General features: G+C 38.3%; 4 protein-coding genes across 12 annotated transcripts in view; 2 read left to right on the top strand and 2 right to left on the bottom strand.

Annotated features, from left to right (window-relative positions):
- The window catches only part of sh3bgr (SH3 domain binding glutamate-rich protein), a 12,783-nt gene extending 5,518 nt beyond the window's left edge, over positions 1-7,265 (bottom strand). The window contains exons 1-8 of one of the 8 annotated variants that reach the window (XM_008425278.2): positions 7,075-7,265; positions 5,541-5,726; positions 5,321-5,401; positions 3,389-3,463; positions 2,814-2,972; positions 2,248-2,274; positions 431-454; positions 20-46 (exon numbers count right to left, since the gene is read on the bottom strand). In XM_008425278.2, the coding sequence (XP_008423500.1) occupies positions 20-46; positions 431-454; positions 2,248-2,274; positions 2,814-2,972; positions 3,389-3,463; positions 5,321-5,401; positions 5,541-5,726; positions 7,075-7,119 (624 nt within the window). In that variant the 5' untranslated portion in view covers positions 7,120-7,265. Of the gene's footprint in view, positions 1-19; positions 47-430; positions 455-2,247; positions 2,275-2,813; positions 2,973-3,388; positions 3,464-5,237; positions 5,262-5,293; positions 5,402-5,540; positions 5,727-7,074 lie in introns of those variants that run through there. The other 7 variants (XM_017308236.1, XM_008425281.2, XM_017308237.1 and 4 more) reach the window with 7 other exon arrangements.
- Positions 7,266-7,882: 617 nt separating this feature from the next.
- Positions 7,883-10,468, top strand: LOC103474381 (lebercilin-like protein). 2 transcript variants are annotated; one of them, XM_008425273.2, is made up of 8 exons: positions 7,903-8,277; positions 8,353-8,612; positions 8,803-9,045; positions 9,209-9,346; positions 9,670-9,739; positions 9,828-9,949; positions 10,087-10,176; positions 10,257-10,468. In XM_008425273.2, exons 1-6 carry the CDS (start codon positions 8,100-8,102, stop codon positions 9,917-9,919), a joined length of 981 nt encoding a protein of 326 aa, XP_008423495.1. In that variant the 5' UTR covers positions 7,903-8,099; the 3' UTR covers positions 9,920-9,949; positions 10,087-10,176; positions 10,257-10,468. The 2 variants fall into 2 exon arrangements, with proteins under 2 accessions (XP_008423496.1, XP_008423495.1); XM_008425274.2 differs by lacking the exons at positions 10,087-10,176; positions 10,257-10,468 and having other exon boundaries at positions 7,883-8,277; positions 9,670-9,738; positions 9,826-9,942.
- Positions 10,469-10,828: 360 nt separating this feature from the next.
- Positions 10,829-14,125, bottom strand: get1 (guided entry of tail-anchored proteins factor 1). Its single transcript, XM_008425271.2, has 5 exons — positions 13,736-14,125; positions 12,948-13,113; positions 11,863-11,930; positions 11,540-11,654; positions 10,829-11,066 (listed from the first exon to the last, which is right to left on the bottom strand). Exons 1-5 carry the CDS (start codon positions 13,823-13,825, stop codon positions 10,993-10,995), a joined length of 513 nt encoding a protein of 170 aa, XP_008423493.1. The 5' UTR covers positions 13,826-14,125; the 3' UTR covers positions 10,829-10,992.
- Positions 14,126-14,305: 180 nt separating this feature from the next.
- hmgn1a (high mobility group nucleosome binding domain 1a) lies at positions 14,306-18,136 on the top strand. Its single transcript, XM_008425270.2, has 6 exons — positions 14,306-14,512; positions 15,435-15,464; positions 15,927-15,956; positions 16,056-16,094; positions 17,338-17,457; positions 17,539-18,136. The coding sequence occupies exons 1-6, from the start codon at positions 14,498-14,500 to the stop codon at positions 17,605-17,607; spliced, it is 303 nt and encodes a 100-aa protein (XP_008423492.1). The 5' UTR covers positions 14,306-14,497; the 3' UTR covers positions 17,608-18,136.
- The last annotated feature ends 458 nt before the right edge of the window (positions 18,137-18,594 follow it).

The following is an 18,594-nucleotide window of genomic DNA, read 5'->3' as shown; positions in this document are numbered from 1 at the left end:
TATATATGTGTGAATCTACCTCAAGCTGTTGGAGTTCTTCTTCCTCCTAAAAGAAATAACATAGCAGCCAGGTCAGCAAGCTGTGTGGGGAGCAAAAAGAGAAGCACATGCATGCACTATAAGGACATCTGTGGAAAAGGAAACTAAAGGGGATGTTTGAAGGTATCAGGATGCAGCTACAGCTGGGAGGAAACCAAGATGTTAGCTGAAAGGGAATCCATTGGAAGAGGAAGAGTTGATGTGAGGAAACTGAAGAGTTTAATGATGAGTAGGATCAACAACAACAACAAAATAAGTACACATCCTTCACAATCCCACCCTCAACAATGTAGAATTGTCTCATCTGAACACCATCAGGCAAGGCTGATGGCTTCATGGAGGAACCGTGGATGATCTACCAAACTACAGAAGATTACTGAAGCACAGTTACCTGTGAGTGCAGCTCCTCTTCCTCCTATAAGGAGCAAACCAACAAGAGATGGACAATAACACAAAGAAGCAGTCAAAGGTCTTACAGCTTTCATGAGTAGTACAATAGCAGGAATAGGGGCAGAAAATGCTTTAAATGTGTGATATCAGGCAGGTGATGGAGGGACTGGAACAACGCTGTTCTGAAATATGAGCTAATCAACTAATGGACACAAAACATCTGTGTGAATAGAGTATATCTAAGAATATCCAAGTCATTCAGTTTGATTGTGTTACCATGTTCCTCCCATTAAAACTAACTGACCCTTCACTAAGCACACCTTAATTTTATTCAGTTCAATCAGTTTATTCATGTATTACCAATCATGTCAGACTATATATTCAATTAACCTAGATAATAGCAAATCCATTCAAAATACATGATAGCCAGAGTTATTTCTTTATTGAGTTATTTGAAAAAGAATATCTGAAAACTAATGAGGTGAAGTCCTCTTGAAGCTCAAACTGAGAATCAGAAGGCAAGAAAAGAGGATTTAAGTGACTCTGATCATTGCATGGTTGTTGTTGACCGATGGACTTCTCTGAGTAATTCAGAAACTGCTAATATTGATGTGCAACCATCTGTAGGGTTTACAGTAAATGCCTCCACCCCCCCAAAAAACAACATCTGATTCATAGGAGGGGAACAGAAACTCAAATAACTCCTTGTTATAACCACTAGATTATTATCTACGCAGATGACACACAGGTCTACATTAGAATGTCACTCCAAGTCAGTTCAACCACTGAACAGATGCCTAGAACAAAGCAATGTGTGAATATGTCATAACTTTCACCAGTTATCTTCAGACCAAACCAGGAACGATCTAGAGTCAGCACACAGCTTCAGTTATTAAACATAAAACTACTGGTCAGTCCTGAAATCTGGGTGTAGTGATGGACTCAGACCTGAACCTTCAGAGACACAAAGTCAGTCTGTCATTTGAAGAACATTTCCAGAATTAAAGGACCCATGTGCCAGCAAAACCTAGGGAAACTCATCCATGCATTTATCTTTAGTCACATTGATCTCTGTGACTACATACACAGTGATGCACACAGCTTAAAAAATAATACTCAGACAGCTGCAGGTGATCCAGAATGCTGCCACGTTCTCACTAAAACAAAGAAAGCACATCTATACCGACTCCCTGTAGCTCAGAGAATAAACTGTAAAATACTTTTGTTACTTTATAAAGCACTGAATGGCTTAGCACCAAAAACACATGAAAGATGTGTTGTCATATCAATCTTCCAGATCATTCAGGTCTTCTGGTTTTACGTTTGCATATCAAAATTACCAGAAAACCCTCATGTGCAGCTCATGTTAGTAACTTTCACAATAACAAGCAGGTGGAGAGATGGTGACAGCTATGAACACAGGATTAAAAGCAGCAACAACTGCTAAGAATGAAAACACTTAATAAAGTAGCAACTTAATCCTTATGTGGAGACATTGTGCACCTGCACTACCTAAAATAAAATCCCTCAATGAAGCAATTTTAGACAGGTTTTCAAAGAAATAAAAGTGATTTTCTTCAATTACGTAATACATTTACTTTAGGTATTATCAAGTTTGCCATGCTTCATAAAGAAAACAGAAGAAACCAGAAGCCCTGATGCAACAAATATGACTGAACTCTGTAATTAATCCTTTTAGGGAAAATAAAGAGGCAAGAAAGTTGAACAAAAAATGCCTAATTCACGCAACCCAAAACACTACATTTGTAAGTGTTAACTGTTTTTTCTTCTAAATAATAATAGAAAAAAAAAACTTACTTGCTCTTCATCCTCTTCTTGTGCTTCCTATAACAAGAGACAGGAAGACATGTCTTAAGTTTTCACATAGTGTACAAAATATGCATCGGTACTTAGAAACATCAGCATTCACAGATTAACATCGTGAAATAAGTTAGAGTGGCTGGGTTTAGGATTGTCCTGACACACCTTAACAAGAACAGTTAATGGTGTTGGGAGGGATTTTGCAGGTTATTATGAACTGTAACATAACAGTTAGCTAATAGGCAGCATGAGATAAAAAAATAGCACAAAAAGAAACCTAAAAAATGAAGGAGAGAAAGTATTAAGAGTCCATTGATGCTGCAGAGGGATTTAAGACCACACTTTGCTTGTTAGTGGTAGAGGAAGAGATTTTAGGATGAGGATGGAGGTAGGTAAATGTTAAGTAAAAAGAGGAAGCTAATGTCAACATAAAATGAGACACTCCAGGAATGACAAGAAGGCATGGGATAGAGAGGGAATTCAATCACTCCGGGGTTATGGAGGTGGAAAACTGATGAGGAGCTGGACTTGAGTTATATGGCAATTACTGTCTCTTCGGTGACCTCATCTGTTTCTTTCTCTGCCGCCGCCTCCTCTTCCTCTCCCTCTCCCCTTGATGTTTCTAGTTCGGTGGCTTCATCATCTGCTCTTCCACCCTCTCCTTCTTCCTCATCACCTGCCTGTCCCTCCTCCTCTCCTTCTTGTGCATCCCCATTATGCTTCTAAGAGGTGAAATAAGTAATCAAGTAAAACAAGAAATGTAATCAAAGATAAATCAATGAAAACAGGGAGTGGGAGAAAAAAAGAGAGACTGTTTCGACATGATTACAATGGCACACTCCTCAGATGGAGATGTTAGTCTTGCAAAAAGGAATCCAGTAATTCATTAAAATGGAAGTGATGGTTTCAAAGGGACAGAAAAACAGAGTTGAAATAAGAACTAGTTTGCTACAGCATTCTAAAGATTCATGCAACACTAACATTATTCGAGGTCATGGGAGGGATTAAGACCCTGTTCAAGTCATCAGCTACACATGGAAGGGAAGTTATTATTTATATCAGATGAGGACTGTGAAGAGGTGTGGCACAGTTATAGAAAAAGCATGATGGGAAAATGGAAACATATTGTCAGCTTTACTACTGAGTCGTCAGGATTTTCCTCTGCATGGGTTCCGTTTTGCATAATGTGCTCCTTCTCAGCCTGCAATGCTTCCTGCATCAAGGAGGTTCAACACAAATCAATCGTAGTGAATTAAAAACAACAGATTTCAAACCCCAAGGTTTTAATAAAATCTATTTATAATATCTACTTGTGGATATGATGGGAGATACACACACACACACACACAACAATTTCTGTCATCTGTGTTGTTCTGGTGTCCAAAGCAGCTTATGAATCCAAGATGTCACTAATGATCTGGAAGTCAACATTTTCTGAGAATGAAAATCTGAAAAGTGCAGCATACATTTGTATTTGGCCCTTTTTGGGCCAATTTCTTGTAGAATCACTTTTCACTATGAGCAGCTGGAATCTTTGAGGTATGACTCAAATTTCAGCCAGTTCTTTGACAAAAAGATCAAGATGAGTCAGACTTTATGGGAAACAACTAATGAACAGAAACAATTTCTCAGCCAGACTTAAGTCTGCACTTTGACTAGGCGATTGTAACACATGAATATGTTGTGATCGAAAGCCTTCCACTGTAGCGCTGAGTTGAGGATTGTAGTCCTGCTGGAAGTTGAACCGTCTCCATTGATTTTATTTATTTATTTATTTTTATGGTTTCATGTTGGATTTGCTTTGCTGTCTTGCTGTACAGTCTGCATGTTCTTATGCTAAAGTCATGAATCGATCCTGTTAGGATTTACTGTAACAAAACAAAATTCCCAGTTTGATCAGTCATAGCAAATCTGTTCTGTATACATTTGTGACCTTGTGAATGAGCTGATGTGCTGTGATGTAGGGATTTCAGAAGGCACTTGGCTGGATATGACTGAGGGGTATCCGAGTAAAGGGGATTGAAAACATATCAACACTGCACTTTTAAGAGTTTAATTTGTGAACATTTGTGAAAAACATGTCTCCTTTTTTATGCAATAGCGTTTGCCTACTCCAAAAAAAAAATCCCAATAAAATATGCTTGGGATTCTGGTTGTATAACATAACAGAGTGTGAGAAAGCTCAATATTTCTGCTAGGAGCTGTATCATTTTGAGCTTCTCTTTAACAGAGAAGCACTCGTCATAGCAACACACCACATTTTACTTCAGAAATGCTGCCTCTTACCAAACTGTCTCAGGAAAGCTCTCTGCAGTTCAGACCAACTATTCAATGAAAACAATCAATGCTTAACAACAATAAAAATATACAGTAAGAAAGAGCCCAATGTATTCAACAGCCAAATTAATTTTTATAAGAAGCAAACTTCTTTCACATAAAATAACTACTTATCCCTGTTTCCAAAATCAGTTATAGTGAAATAAATGTTAAATATTGTTATAAATTAGTGAAAGTGTCAAAAGATACAGAGTATTATACATTGCTAAGTTGAAACTTCAGTATATGAAATAAATGTCTGATTTAAATGACTGAAAAATGCTGCAGATGTCAAGCTTTATTGGAAACAAGGATGGAATTATATTTTCTTTGAATTCTAAACATAGTTCACCCATGTGACCCCATAGTGCTGCTCAAAGTGCTAACTTATTCAAATATGCATTCTTTACTTACAGAGGCTGTGTTTTGGGTTTTTTTTTGTATTTTTTTCTTCTTGTGCGCTATAAATCACACAGCCAGTAGACAGACTGCGATAACAAAACTTGCATCACCATAATTAGTAATACATCTCTTTGGTGCTTATAAATATTTTATTATAGGCTGAAGCTGCATTATCAACAACTGAATCTGTTGGTTTGTTCTAGCACTCAAAATCTTGGAGAAAAATCTAAATACTCTTTGGAAAAGGTTTTAAATAATAGAATTATGCGGTAGTAACCATTCAATTAAGCAAACAAGTAATATAGCTAGTTGGCAGAAAAACATAAAAAGAAAAACTTAAATCAGCTCTAACCTTCGAGCCAGGAGGAGGGGGCAACCCCAGGAAGGCATACACCGTGTTGTCTTCCTTTGCATCAAAAAATGTATCATAATCCTGCAGGGGGGAAAACATTTTTTTTTTTTTTACTTTTTATGTTATTCAATTGCAGAACTATGTTAGATTTTTTTTTTGCTACATGTGCTATTCTAATTCAAGACCCACATTATAGAGTTACAAATGCATCTTTGCTCACCCCACAGTAGCTCTCCTCATTGAAAATCTGTGGAGGGAGTGGGATGCCGTTGGAGGGCTTCTTCTCCTCTGGGACATTTTGCCTCATCCACATGCGGTTCTGCTCGTTGCAGGCGATGTCCAGCTCAGCGTATTCCACTTTCAGAGCCTCCAGGAAGCCCACCACATCTTGCTGTTTCTTTTTGATCTGCAAGGTGGAAAAATGAACAGCTCATGAATCAAAACCTTTTGGATTTTGTTTTGGTTTTCTTTTTTTTTTTTTTTTTTTTAAAGTAATTTTCAGCCTTTGCTTTTCACATTCAAAACATTATTTTAGAGTTGTCCTGTACTTTAACATTTAATATGTGTTTATATACTGTTGCCTGGTTTCCTGCGTGAACCGTTTTCCATTTTCTCTCATTCCCTCACAGCTGAACCCAGTCTCTAATCAACCCCCTGCTGGAGAGACCGACTCTCCAGCTTAAATATTTCTTAGTTAGTGCTTGATCATATATCATATCATCCTGTTATTCCCATCAACCTGCTTGTCTTATTTACTACTTTGGATTTGTACACTTTTCAATTGACTTTTATAGATAAAATTATTTATTTTCACCCATCTCCCTCTTTCCTGTATTTGTAGAGAAATCATATTTTTGATAAGATGCAGATAAGAACATCTTATCTGCATCTTGACTGAGTCAAAGCCTTGACTCAGTCAAAGCCTGAGTCAAGGCTTTGACTCAGGGGATGTGAAAACAAATCCATGTCAAACTTTTCAGACTGATTGATCTGTGTTGGTCATAAAATGGGAAAGCTGAGGTGGATGAATACATTTATTTTCTTCCATCTAGAAAATGTACCATTTTAAAGGAGTGTTAAAGTTTCTAGCTCATTCAACGCAAAGTTTTACAAAGTTTTTGATCACAAATGTTGAACTATAAGACATAACAGCGAGAAAATATATGCTGGTTGAATTACCAATCGAGTTGCATAAAATATACTTAAAGGTAAAATAATGAGGATAGCTTTAAGGCCTCATCTATGGCACAATTCTGGACAAGTAAGCAACCAGTTTGATGGAAAACAAATTCATTTTTCTAACTATTGTGAGAAAGCTGGACTAGTTATGCTTAAGAGACCTCAAGAAAGGCTAACGAAAACAAACTTTCCCTCTTCTCATTAGTAATCACCCAAATAAGTACCTAAGCAGTGATTTATAGAAATAAAAGCAGTCTTAAAACTATAACTGGGGTCTGAAAAAGAGCCCCCAAGCTCTGACATGAAAAGATTAGGGAGCCCCTGTTCTGGAAGGCTCCGCCTGTTGAATCACATTTACATACGAAATACTTACCCAAGATCACTCATCAGAAATAAATCTGATCACAAGTCAAGCCAGTTAACTTGCTGAAAGAGCAAATTATCAGACGGCAAGGCAACCAGCATTAATTTATAGATTGAACCCAGTGAAATCAGAGTGAGTGACAGTCATGTTCAGTTTATGGAGTACAACCTGCAAAGCTCGACCCAAAGTTAAGATCAGAGTGAAAACTTACCGCTGTCGATCCAGAGGAAGTGGCGAGGAAAACTTTGATTACCATTTTTACTACAAACTATGTTGAAGAGGTGGCAGTGCAACAAGAAGGGCCTTAAAGGAGAAGTCTGCCTGCTCTATTATTAGAGCGCACCCCGGACGGAGAAATAACAGTGGGATCGCACACACACACTGACACACATTGCTGGAGGTATTTTTGTCTCCGGGCTCCATTAGAGGCGGATTGGTTAGTTGGCCCCTTGGGGCGCAGCGCCGCATACTGATTGGCAGCTTTAGCTGTCTGTCGGCTCAGGGAAAGAAAGGCAAGTTAGTTTCTAAGTCCATGCTGAGAAGGACAGAAATAGCTGTGAACAGCACTGTGGGAGTCACAGTGCTTATTTTAATATGAAACTGTTATTTTTATTTGAAGAGGTTATTTATTTCACTTTATTGGCTATAATCACTTTTTTTAATTTAGCTTATATAGGTGTTTTTTTTTTTACTTTAAACTGATTACATTTTTTTAAAATCAAACAAGAATAGAGATAAGGGTAAATGTTGAGTCCAATGTTAGTGTGATCTATAGCTATAGTGTTTGTGAATTTTTGTTTAATTTTAAGTCATTTTATTTTGTGGTTTAACTATTTTAAAAAGTTGGTATCTAATTCGGAACCTGATTAAAGGGATATTCTGCTGCTCAAGGACTCTGGACTGTCTTTAATCTTGCCCTGGGTTAGTCATAAACACGGTTTGGAAAAACTACACCATCTAAAAATTCTAACTATCTTAGATTTTTTTTTTTAAAGCTAATTAAAGTTTGAATCACATGCTAACTTCAGCTTCGTTATGAGTTCCGTAGCAGGTGCCATGACAACCGGCGTTTTTTAAAAAGTAAAAAAAAAATTCTGTTTAGGATTAAACATTTAGATAAAATTCCAAAGACATTTAATTAGCATAGACCGATTTACTAAGCTGAGTTGTTTCCGGTTTTGACAAGAAATTTTTTTTCTTATGTTTCACAAAGTGTCAAATTCTTCTTAAAGTTGCATGGATGGGGATCGTGATACAGTGAGCTGCAGTACCAACACCTCCAGGTGGTCCAGTCCCTGCTGTGGTTCTGATGGTCCAGGGTATCCATCTGACCGTGAGGAGAGAGCTGACAGGACTCCAGATGAGCATCCATTAGCCAAACTCCAGGGATCAAAGCGATCTGGATACAGTCAAGGCAATGCAGGATGTAGTTGAGAGTGGGCTGCTATTTCTTTCTGTCATAACCAAACGAATTTACTTTTCCCTTCAGGCACGAAAACCCAAGCGGTCCAGAAGCAGAAAATGAAGCATGAAATCCTGAAGATGCCTCCAATCCGTACCATGCAAGGTTCAAAGTCAGTGAACCTGGCCCCCAGCATGAACTGCATCTGGGCGCTGAAGAGCCAGGTTTGGGATCTGCAGCAGCAGCTCAGTGAAGCCAAGACTGAGAACAAACTGCTGAAGAAAGTCCAGAACCGCCACACGGTGGCGCAGCAGCACTTCAGAGACTCAAATGACGACATCTCCCAGGTTGGATCAAAGTTTCATCTCTTCAGATTTCTCTTGTAACACTTCCATTCTGTCAGCTAAGTGTGCCCTATATACGTCTGAAGACAGAAAGTAATCATACTCTGAATACAATTCAAATTTAAAGAGTATTCCTGCATCACCAGCACAACCAGTGCCAAAGAAACCATATTCCTTCTGTGCATGTTTCCAGATTTTAGCCAAGCACAACAATGAAACCAAAGCTCTTCAGGGTTTGCTCCGTGAAACCCGCATGTCCCGTGACAACCTGGGCAGGCAGCTGCAGGCCACAGAAAGAAAGCTGCTCAGCATGAAGGACACTCTACAGCACCTGCAGCAGCTCAGCCAAGACCAGAGTCTACTGGACAGGGAGGAGCTCACCCTGAAGCTGGCCTGGGCCACTACACAGCTGGAGGACAGGGACCGGAAGATACAGGTGCGAAGGTGAACGGTATGGAGGCTTGAGTGAGTTGCTGGGATATAGCTTACTTCAAAGTTGAAATCAGAACGCATGATCAAGCCCTAAGTTTTTAGTGTTAGAGCATAGCCCTTTTATTTGGTCGTGCATTGCATTTCTTTTTGATCTCCTTATATTTTAGAACATGGAGAGAACCCTTGAGTTGTACCAAGAATCATTCAAGCGCCAAATAGACTCGGAACAAAGAAAGCTCAGAGAGGCAAGAAAAGCATCCGTCTGTCTGCAAGACCACATCCACCAGCTGACCAGAGAGCTCCAGGTGAGCAAGCATGAAATGACGGATATATCGGTATCACTCATAGTTTCTCCATAAGGTTTAATTCAGGCGAATTTGCTGACAAATCAATCACAATGATAACATGGCTTTTAGCAGTTATTGGTACCTTTTGCAGTGTGGGCAGGTACCTGGAGCTGCTGGAAATTGAAACCAGCATATCTTTCTTTGTATATGAATTTCACTTTTTAAATTGAATTACTGAAATGACTACTGCAATAATGATAATGATTCTGTTTGCTCAGATGTACCTCTTGTCTCTATAGCTATGTATAATACGCAACTTTTGATTTTTTTTTCTGAAATAGCTCAGAGAAAAAGAAGTGCAGAAACATAATATTTACTACCACAGGATGGTTAAAGGACACAGCAAAAAAGGTAATAAGCACAAATAAGCTACTTTGACAAAGGTTAGTTATGCTTTCTAGTTCCCTGTGACTTTAGCTGCCTGAACGTATAATTGTAGCCAAAGTGAATAAGGTGGTGCAGACGGATAGATCTGTCCAAACATCATCAGAGCTATGGAAGAGAGATGTTTTGGCACATAAGGAGTCTTGAGCAATTAAACATCAAGTTTTGTATCTGCAGGTACGTTGCATTCAGTTTGATCTAATTTGTTGATTTGTGCTTCATGTTATCAAGGAAATTAGATATTTAATGAATCCGCCATGCCTATTTAAAGTTCCTGTGATCATTCAAGCCCCGTTAACCGTTTATCATTTCAGCATTATAACCACCATCTGCAAGTGTTGCTTACTGAAAGTTAAGAAAGAAACATTTCTGAAAACACTGTATTAGAAGACGATCACCACGACGTAAGCATTGTTCTGGTTGTGAATTGGGTAGTAAAAGGAATATTTTATCAAGCTGATGTAAAATCTGTTTTTTTTTTCAGGTATTTTTAAAAAGAAAATATTGAGAGAAACTATTGGGAAGAAAACCGAGATGAGAGCCTAGAACACCTGGCCGAACGACAAAGAAGCCGAGGCTTTAGAAACTTCACAGCAGTTATAAGAAAAGGAAACAGAAGATGAAATCAATTTGGCCAACGTTTTGGAAACAACTCTGAATGCAACCATGTCAAATAAAAATGAATGCACAGCTCAACCCAGTCAGTCAGAACTTGCAAAGTGAGAAGACTTCTCAATACACAAGAGAAATCATTTGTGGCGAGATTAAGAATCTTCAAACGGATCATAGCCTCTTACAGTCAGTTTTGTCAGATAAAATCTCACTGCAGTGATGAAAGCTTTGTTTTCAAAGGTTTTAAAAAATGACAAATATTAGAATTTCTTATGTTTTGTTTTAACTTAAAAAAAAAAATGTTCAGACCAATATTTTTGGAACTAAACAAAAACTACCTGAGTTGTTTTTGTTGGATGTTTCCCAACTTGGAAAATACAAAATTTGGTTTTAACAGTTTATTTAAAAAAAAAGAAGAAAAAAAAAGAAAATGTCACAATTCTATCCAGTTGGTAAGAAATCAAAACATTCATTCAACAAAAATAGAAAACACAATGTTACAATAATAATAAATTAATACTGCAGTTGGAGAGCAGTCTTATCTTCGTGTTAAACACCAAACTCATTTCCAAGAAGACGTGCAGACAGCCGAATCACAGCCGAGTTCTCTAACTGATGGCACTGAGGCCCAGTGTGATTACTTTGTTGCAAACCACCAGCCAGCAAGTGATTCCCACGCCACCTGCAAGAAAAGAACAGCTCTGTGAATCTTTCATTTGCAGACTTCATTTCCTGTTCCTGCAGCCAAGCATGGTTATTCACTGGTTAACATTATATATACCATTTTTTCCTCAAGTTGTCATGTTTTTAAAATCGAACAGTATAAAATGATCTCTTATGCAGAGAAATGTACAAACTGAAATACTAAGACACCATCTTATCCAACATGTTGATCATTATTTAGAAACGAGGACATTAGTTTATAACAATGGAGCCTCTTTCTGGTGGTTTCTGTAGCCCCATATAGTCATGGTTGATCCTGGAACATCTTGAAACTGATCAAGTGTTATCAACTGATAAAATGTAAAAAAAAAAAATTGCTTTAAAGTAACATTTCACTAACTAGTCATCGAGACGTGCATATCAATAATAACTATTGTGTAAATTGTTTGGCTTATCTTATATTGGATACAACAAGAACAGCAGACTGACTACCTGCCACTCCTGTTGGGAAAGCCACTAGTCGCTCCACAGGAGCGATCCATTTACTGGGGACCACAGTCACTGGATCAGAGTAATATTTCCATATCAGTGAGACCATCAGAGCAGCCTGAAGACAGAAAGGAATACATATTTGAAATTATAGATAGTTCCTACATTGCTACTATTTGCAGCTTGTACTAATTTTACTGTGTTCAAAGATTCATGCTGTTCTAACAAAGTTTATAAGTTTAGATGTTACAAGTGGTCAGAGCATCAAGAGAATTTTTGTATAACTTACAGATACATTTGTGTTTCTGTTTATATTGTCCACCTACCTGCAGTATGTAAAAGACGATGTTCACCACCCATTTCATTTTGGCTTGTTGAGCGGTCCTCGACTGCACTGCAAAGGTAAATCAAACATGGAATCATTTGCAGTATATGTACCCATGTGTGCTCAGTGTTAGAACAAATTTAATTAATGTAAGTTTGTAGGTAGTGATGTAATACCACTATAGGTGCCTTTTATCTGAAATTGCCAAACAATGTATTTCAGACAGAAAGTAAATGGAGAGAATATATGCATGCAAATTCTTGCAAGAGTCACTAAAAACATATTCATTATATCACAATACCACACACATTAATTTAGCAGTTGTACAAATATTACGCATTTGGCTAGACAAATGTCGACTTCTGGTTTGTTTATGAGACGGTTCTTAGATTGTCTGCATTGGACAACAGGCAGCTGTTGCTCCCAGCAAATACTTTGTAAACATCAAACCTCCAGCCACTTCCTGCAGTTGCTGAATTCTGTCTGTTGCAGCAGATCTAAACAGCTGTGAAAGACTGAGTACGTCCCCATTTGAGTCAAATGTGTTTAAAAAGTGAATGAATTTTTTTCAAAGGTTGAAGTGCAGTACCTGACAAAATTATTCATACCCCTCCATATTTTTCACATGTCGTCATATTTTAACCAAAAAGTTACTAATTGGGATTTTTGAGATAAATCAGCACAAACTATCGTGTTACAGTGAAAAAGGATGGAAATAGATACATCACTGTTTTAGCTAGTAAAAATCCAAGAAGTGTACCATGCATTTATATTCAGGTCGCTTCAGTGAATACTTTGTGAAATCATTTTCACAGCCATTACAGTTGCATTTTTAAGTGTCTCTGACAGCTCTCCACATCCAGAGAACTCAATTTCTTCACAGTCTTCTTTGTTAAACTACTTCACATTTTTTGAAGTGTACAACAGTAGGTCTGTTACCAGTACAGCTTACAACCTAAGCTGTACTGGTAATAATAAACATAAAGCACATACTACATTTTGCTAGCTTATAAGAAAGATTCATGCTGTTCAGTGGTATGATGTACCTCTTGAATTGGTGAACATGTGTGTTGGTTTTCATCTTACCATGCGTCTTAAGCTTATCTGTAGTTTTGTTAATTTTACGCTCCAGCCTGGCATATCTTGCAAACTCATCCATCATGCTTATGGAGGACTGCTCCTTCTTCATCTGCTGGATTTCAGTCCTCATCTCACTCTCCTGCTCGGCATCTTTCTGCACCATCTTTGTCAGCTTAAAAGAGAAACAAAAACTGCTTTACTGAGTACAATAAAGGGATGGCTTTTACTGTGGGTTTTTCAAGTGCTGCCAATTTGACAGCCCTTTTCCAATTTATACTGTTATAACATAATAATGTAAAAAAAAAAAAAAAAAAAAAGAAAACCCATGACCTATTGGAGCTGCTTGATTTGTGGAAGAACGGAGGTTTATTGAACTACATTTATTAAAGTTAACATTTTCAAAATTAATAGAAAGGTCCCTAAATAACTGTCACAGCAGCATATATATGCAATATATGACAATATAATGCACGGAGCAGTTCTGAATATTTTAAATTCAGTGATATGGTTAGTAGAGTGACTGAGACTAAATACAAAAGGATAGTGCAAAACAGCTAAGGTGCTGCATTTTTGCTACGTTCGGGTCGTAACTTGATCAGGTTGTGGTGAAAACTCCACCCGGCCTTCAGCCAAGATAAGCCTCGTTTTGTTTACGGCAAGCTAACACTATTGGATTAGCTAAATGCTAAGCTAGCAGCGGCTAGCTTAGCATTCTATTTAAATGAGATTACAATAAATGCATAACAGTGCTCAAATCCGCAGTTGACACAGACAAAGCAGAACCCCCTACTTACGAAAGATGAAATGCTAGGCAGGAGTATTTTCATGAGATTGCAGAGAAACACGGAGCCCAGCACCAGGAACCATGCGCAGCCTGTCGCCATGTTTCCACCAGTGTTACTCCCACAGCTATTCAGCTCACTGTTACAGATGGAGCTGATAAGACTACTTTTTGTAATATCACATACGTTTCACTAATCTCTGTTCAACAACAAGAAAGCACGGGCGTGCAAGCAAAATCATGCGGCATATTTCCCTCTTGAGGGTGCTTTATATCTGTGCAAATATTGCTTCAGGTTTTGTCACATTTTTCTTGTGATTTGCTGATAATCCTTTCATGTTATCTAATCACTGAGGCCTATACCTTCACCGTGGTTTTTCTTCTTCCTTTTTTTTTTTTACTGACAACACCCATCGTGCTTTCCTTGTTAAACACTGATAGTTGATTGGCACACCATCCTACCCACACAGGTAAAGATGTTGTGTTTCAAAAATATGCTGCCTGAACCTCAAAGCCAATCACTGGGAACATTGGGCGGAGATTCACTCTTCCTGCTAGGTTGGTAGGACAAGGGATAAAATACATAAGGAGCAAGGGATCCAATCCAGTTAAAGCTTGTTCTGGTACTGGTTGAACCTTAAATATAACGTTTGCACACTTCCCTGGGAAGTATAGGGTTGAGGTGTACGTCTAACCTGCAGGCTTTCCTAGTTTTATCGGAACAAAAAGGTTGAAATTTTCCTTACAGTAGCTGTCTCGTCAAAACAAAACGAGAATGGGACGGAAAAAGGTAAGCTTAAACGTGTGTATAAGCATGTCTAAAGTGTTTTAGCTGTAAACATTGTATCTGAAGCAGGGATGTAGAAGGATAAATGTCCTGAGTGTTCAATGGGTTTTACGTGGAATCCAAGTCGGATGTGCTCAGGTCTGCCGTGTTCACACTGGGAAGTGGCGCCTTTTTACTCAGCCCTGGGATAACACGCCTGCACAGCCAAATAAGTTTCGCTCCCGGAGTCACATATCCTGATAGCAATGCACGCTCAGGCAGGTTTCTGAACTGCTTGGCTACTTCATAGTCCTATGTGTGTGTGTGTGTGTGTGTGTGTGTGTGTTGGGATTAAACAAAGGGGTGTTAACTATCGTCGAGGAAGCATACAGGTTACGACCTCAAGGAATTTCAGTCGTGAAACACTGTATTTTAAGCTTAGTTTGAGCTTCTTTGGGTAGATTTTGCAGCGACTAAATGTGGCGTGTTTTCTTCATGTTTACCGCTTTACATTGCTGGGATATTAACCTTTGACTGTCCTCAGTATTAAGATGGTGTGCGTCACTCCCGAGGCGGTCTGTCTTTTCTTTATGGATCATCATGGCAGCTGATGTGTCCAAGAAAACAGCGACACAGCTGGCCGATTCCATTGGGTCTGAAACCCCATACTGCAAAAAAAAAAAACCCAAACATATTTGGCTTGCCTTTAAAATATGTTTTTAGGCTACTATTATTGATGGTTTGAAATCCTTAACCCCGAATCTGAGCTAGAAACGCCTAGGACCTTTTGTCACATTTCATACAGATTGCATAAATTCTTGATCAGCTAGCGGGAAAGAGAGGTGCCCATCCCCCTTTCCACCACACACCCACTTTAGCTCACTCATGAATGGTTGTTGTTCAATGCTTGTTAATTTTTTTTTCTCCACCTCTCTGACTTACACAGGGAACTTCCAATGCAGATGCAGCTGCAGAGGTGAGTACGTCTAAAAAAAAAATAATAAAAAAATCTAAGTGATGACATAATGTAGTGATGGGATCGGAGTTTAAATGCTGTACTGATGAACTGTGGAGTTAAAGATTTCTGTTTCAATTTAGATGATTTCATAAGCTGAACTGCACAGGGGAACATTTTCATCTTGGTCTCCAAAAGGCCAGTAGAATGTGCACATAAACCATAGCCAGAGGGGGCTATGCACTCACAGGCTTACATACTGACTGATTTACAGTGCTTAGAGGAAATGCAAGGAACATATTGGTGTGTGTGATTTTTAGCAGTTGCATTTTCTTTCTGCTTTAACACATAATAAAATTTATTAATGTCCTAATCTCTGATCCTAATAATTGTGGATAGGATAATTGTTTGCTGACTTTTAAAGAACTTGTTAAATCACAACTCATCAATATTTTTGATTAACTCAGAATCTTTGTTTTGCAGCCAAGACGGAAGTCTCAACGGCTGTCGGAGGTAAGCTTCACCATCCTTTTTGAGACTGAGAATTCAACTTGCATGCCCGGCCATTGCAATGCATTTTCCTTTTCTTATGTTAAATTTTGTGCATTGCAGAAAGAGACCCAGGAAAAGCCACAACCAGAGAAGACAAAGGTAGAGAGACATGGCTTTCCAGTGGTGGTTAAACCTTTTTTTGTTTTGCCACATTACCAGAACTGTGGTCAGAAGGAGTTCATGAATCTCTATAGCTCTGTTCAGACCTGGTATCAACATGCATCAGGGGTAATTCATATGCATTCACACTCCTAAATCTACGCTCTATTCTCAGATCACAGTTGTCCAATTCACATGCAAATAAACACAGCCACGTTACATAGCCCACTCAGTAGGTCTTTAGGTCTACTGGGGTCAAATGTAATAATTTGAGTATGAAAAATGTTATTAGCACATCAACACAGCTGAGGTTCAAGTGAGTTTAGCTGAAATTACCTTTTTTTTAAATTTTTTTTGTCAAGAGACATCCTGGTTCCAGAGAGGCATTAAGACTAAAAGTGGCGCTGGTTGTCCTGCACTCTGAAACTTTCTCATTTGTATGTCATGGTCTACCGAACAGTGGTATTGTCGTTTTCTTTGCTTTCCACAGTGAAAAATAGGTCTTATTTTTAATCACAGAAATCTGAAAATTGTGGTGTGCAATAGTATTTAGCTTGCCTTTTTTGTTCTCAGATTCCTTTAAATAAAATCCAGTAGAACTTAAATAAAATTCATACAAAAGTCCCCTAATTGGTAATTAAGTCATTTTCTTGGTCTATATATGTGAAACTATGTACAATGGAAAAACTAACAATGCATGAACACACCATACCTATAATGAAATATCGCATCTCCGTAGCATTATGCTATGGAGGTGCTTTTCAGCAGAGAGGTGCAGGGGACAGAAAAATGTAAGGCACAGCCTTCCGCATACCTATCATCTACTGTTCAATTTCTTATGTATATATCTTACACTTCACAAAATTGTTCACGTCTGACCTGTGGGGCCAGATGTGAAAGTTGGCCCCAGCACATGATGCTTTTGGTCTGAAAAATGAGGAGTGTTTGTTTCATCAGATTAAAGGGTGGTCCTTTGTGTCTCACAGCTGTAGTGTGATCAATTTTATATCCTATACAGACCTTGTTTGTTATTGACTGAGCATGCGCAGGTGAGATCCGATGACTGGTATTTAAAGCAGATTTTGACCTAATCTATTTTACTTGATGACCTTGATCTGGTCATCAAGGTGCAACGTAACCCTTCTAGTGGAAAAGCACACAAGACCCTGGTTCTTATAGCTGTGATTGAAAAGAACATGTTTTTTTTTTCCCTCCTAATGCTTTGCATTGATGTTAATGACAGGCTCCACCTAAAACCAAGAAGGTAAAGGAGGCAGCAAAGGCCAAGGCTGAAGAGAAGAAAGAAGAAGCCCAGGCAGAGAAAGAAGTTCCTGCAGAAAATGGCGAGGCCAAAGCTGAGGAGGTACGTTACCACTGGTGCCTAATGGGTTTGGTTTCATAGTAGGAACAAACTGCTAAATATGTCTGCTTTATTCATCGACAGGCTGCTGCAGCAGATGATCAGGAAGACGAAAAGGAAGACAAGGCTGAAGAGGATGAGAAAGCAGAGTAGCAGAGATGGTTTCATGTACTTCTTTTTGTTGTAAAATGCAGAGAATATTTTTATCAGCTATTTTCTTAAGACGGCATTGTTTTTAAGGATGTGATTGCATTTTTAAAATACTTAAATGTCTTGTTAAATTTCCAAAGCTTTTGTGAAGGGACCCTTTCTGTCATTGTGTTGATTGTATTTTGTGGCATCATACATGTTTCAGGAGAGAGAGATGGTTTGTTCAGAGGGACCATATCACCGGTACTATTATGGATTCTCAAAATGCTGTGAGTGGAATAATGCTGTGGAAGCTAAAGCATTATTTTGTGTTTGTGAACTTTGGTGCTCAGCTTTCACTCCCCCCGCCCCATTTGAAACAAATGTTTTCAATTTTCTGGTACAGTAGTGAACAACGGTGAGACGCATCGTTGCAGAGTTAGTTGTTTATCCTTTTAGGATCTTGGGTTTTGGGATTTTATCTTTTCCAAATTCCTTTATGCTATAGGTGGTATAAAATGCCAATTAAAATGGTTTCTGTAATGTTTGTAAAGTTGTTGTTTTTTTTGTTTGTTTTTTTTAACTTGGCCTTCATAATAACACTAATGGCAACAGCCTCTACCTACAGTGAATCCTGCATATTTTTTACACTGTGACTACAGCTTACCGCATGTTGTAGAGCCACAGCTTTCTCTCAGAAAACTGCAATTTTCTGTTAGAAAGCTGCATACAAGTCACTGGTTTTTTTGTTTTTTTTTATTATGGCAAAGTCCCACCATAATTCTGAATTGATCAGTCACTCTTAACATAAATTGTAAGTAGGTCTAAGGTTAAGTTTTCTCAGAGACCTTCTAGCCTTCAAAATCTATTTTTATATGTATATAGAATAATTTTCCCAACTGGGCTCAATTTTCAGTCATTTAACCCAAATTCTTACTCTGGCAGAAAGGAAGGTAGGTTGCTCAGGAAAGACCCTAACTAATATTTGTTAAACTGGCCAAAAACTGAAAG

The sequence above is a fragment of the Poecilia reticulata genome, linkage group LG13 (genome assembly GCF_000633615.1).
Source record: "Poecilia reticulata strain Guanapo linkage group LG13, Guppy_female_1.0+MT, whole genome shotgun sequence".
Taxonomy (NCBI): Eukaryota; Metazoa; Chordata; class Actinopteri; order Cyprinodontiformes; family Poeciliidae; genus Poecilia; species Poecilia reticulata.
Note: the sequence above shows the minus strand (reverse complement) of the source record. Positions and strands in the feature narration are given on the sequence as shown.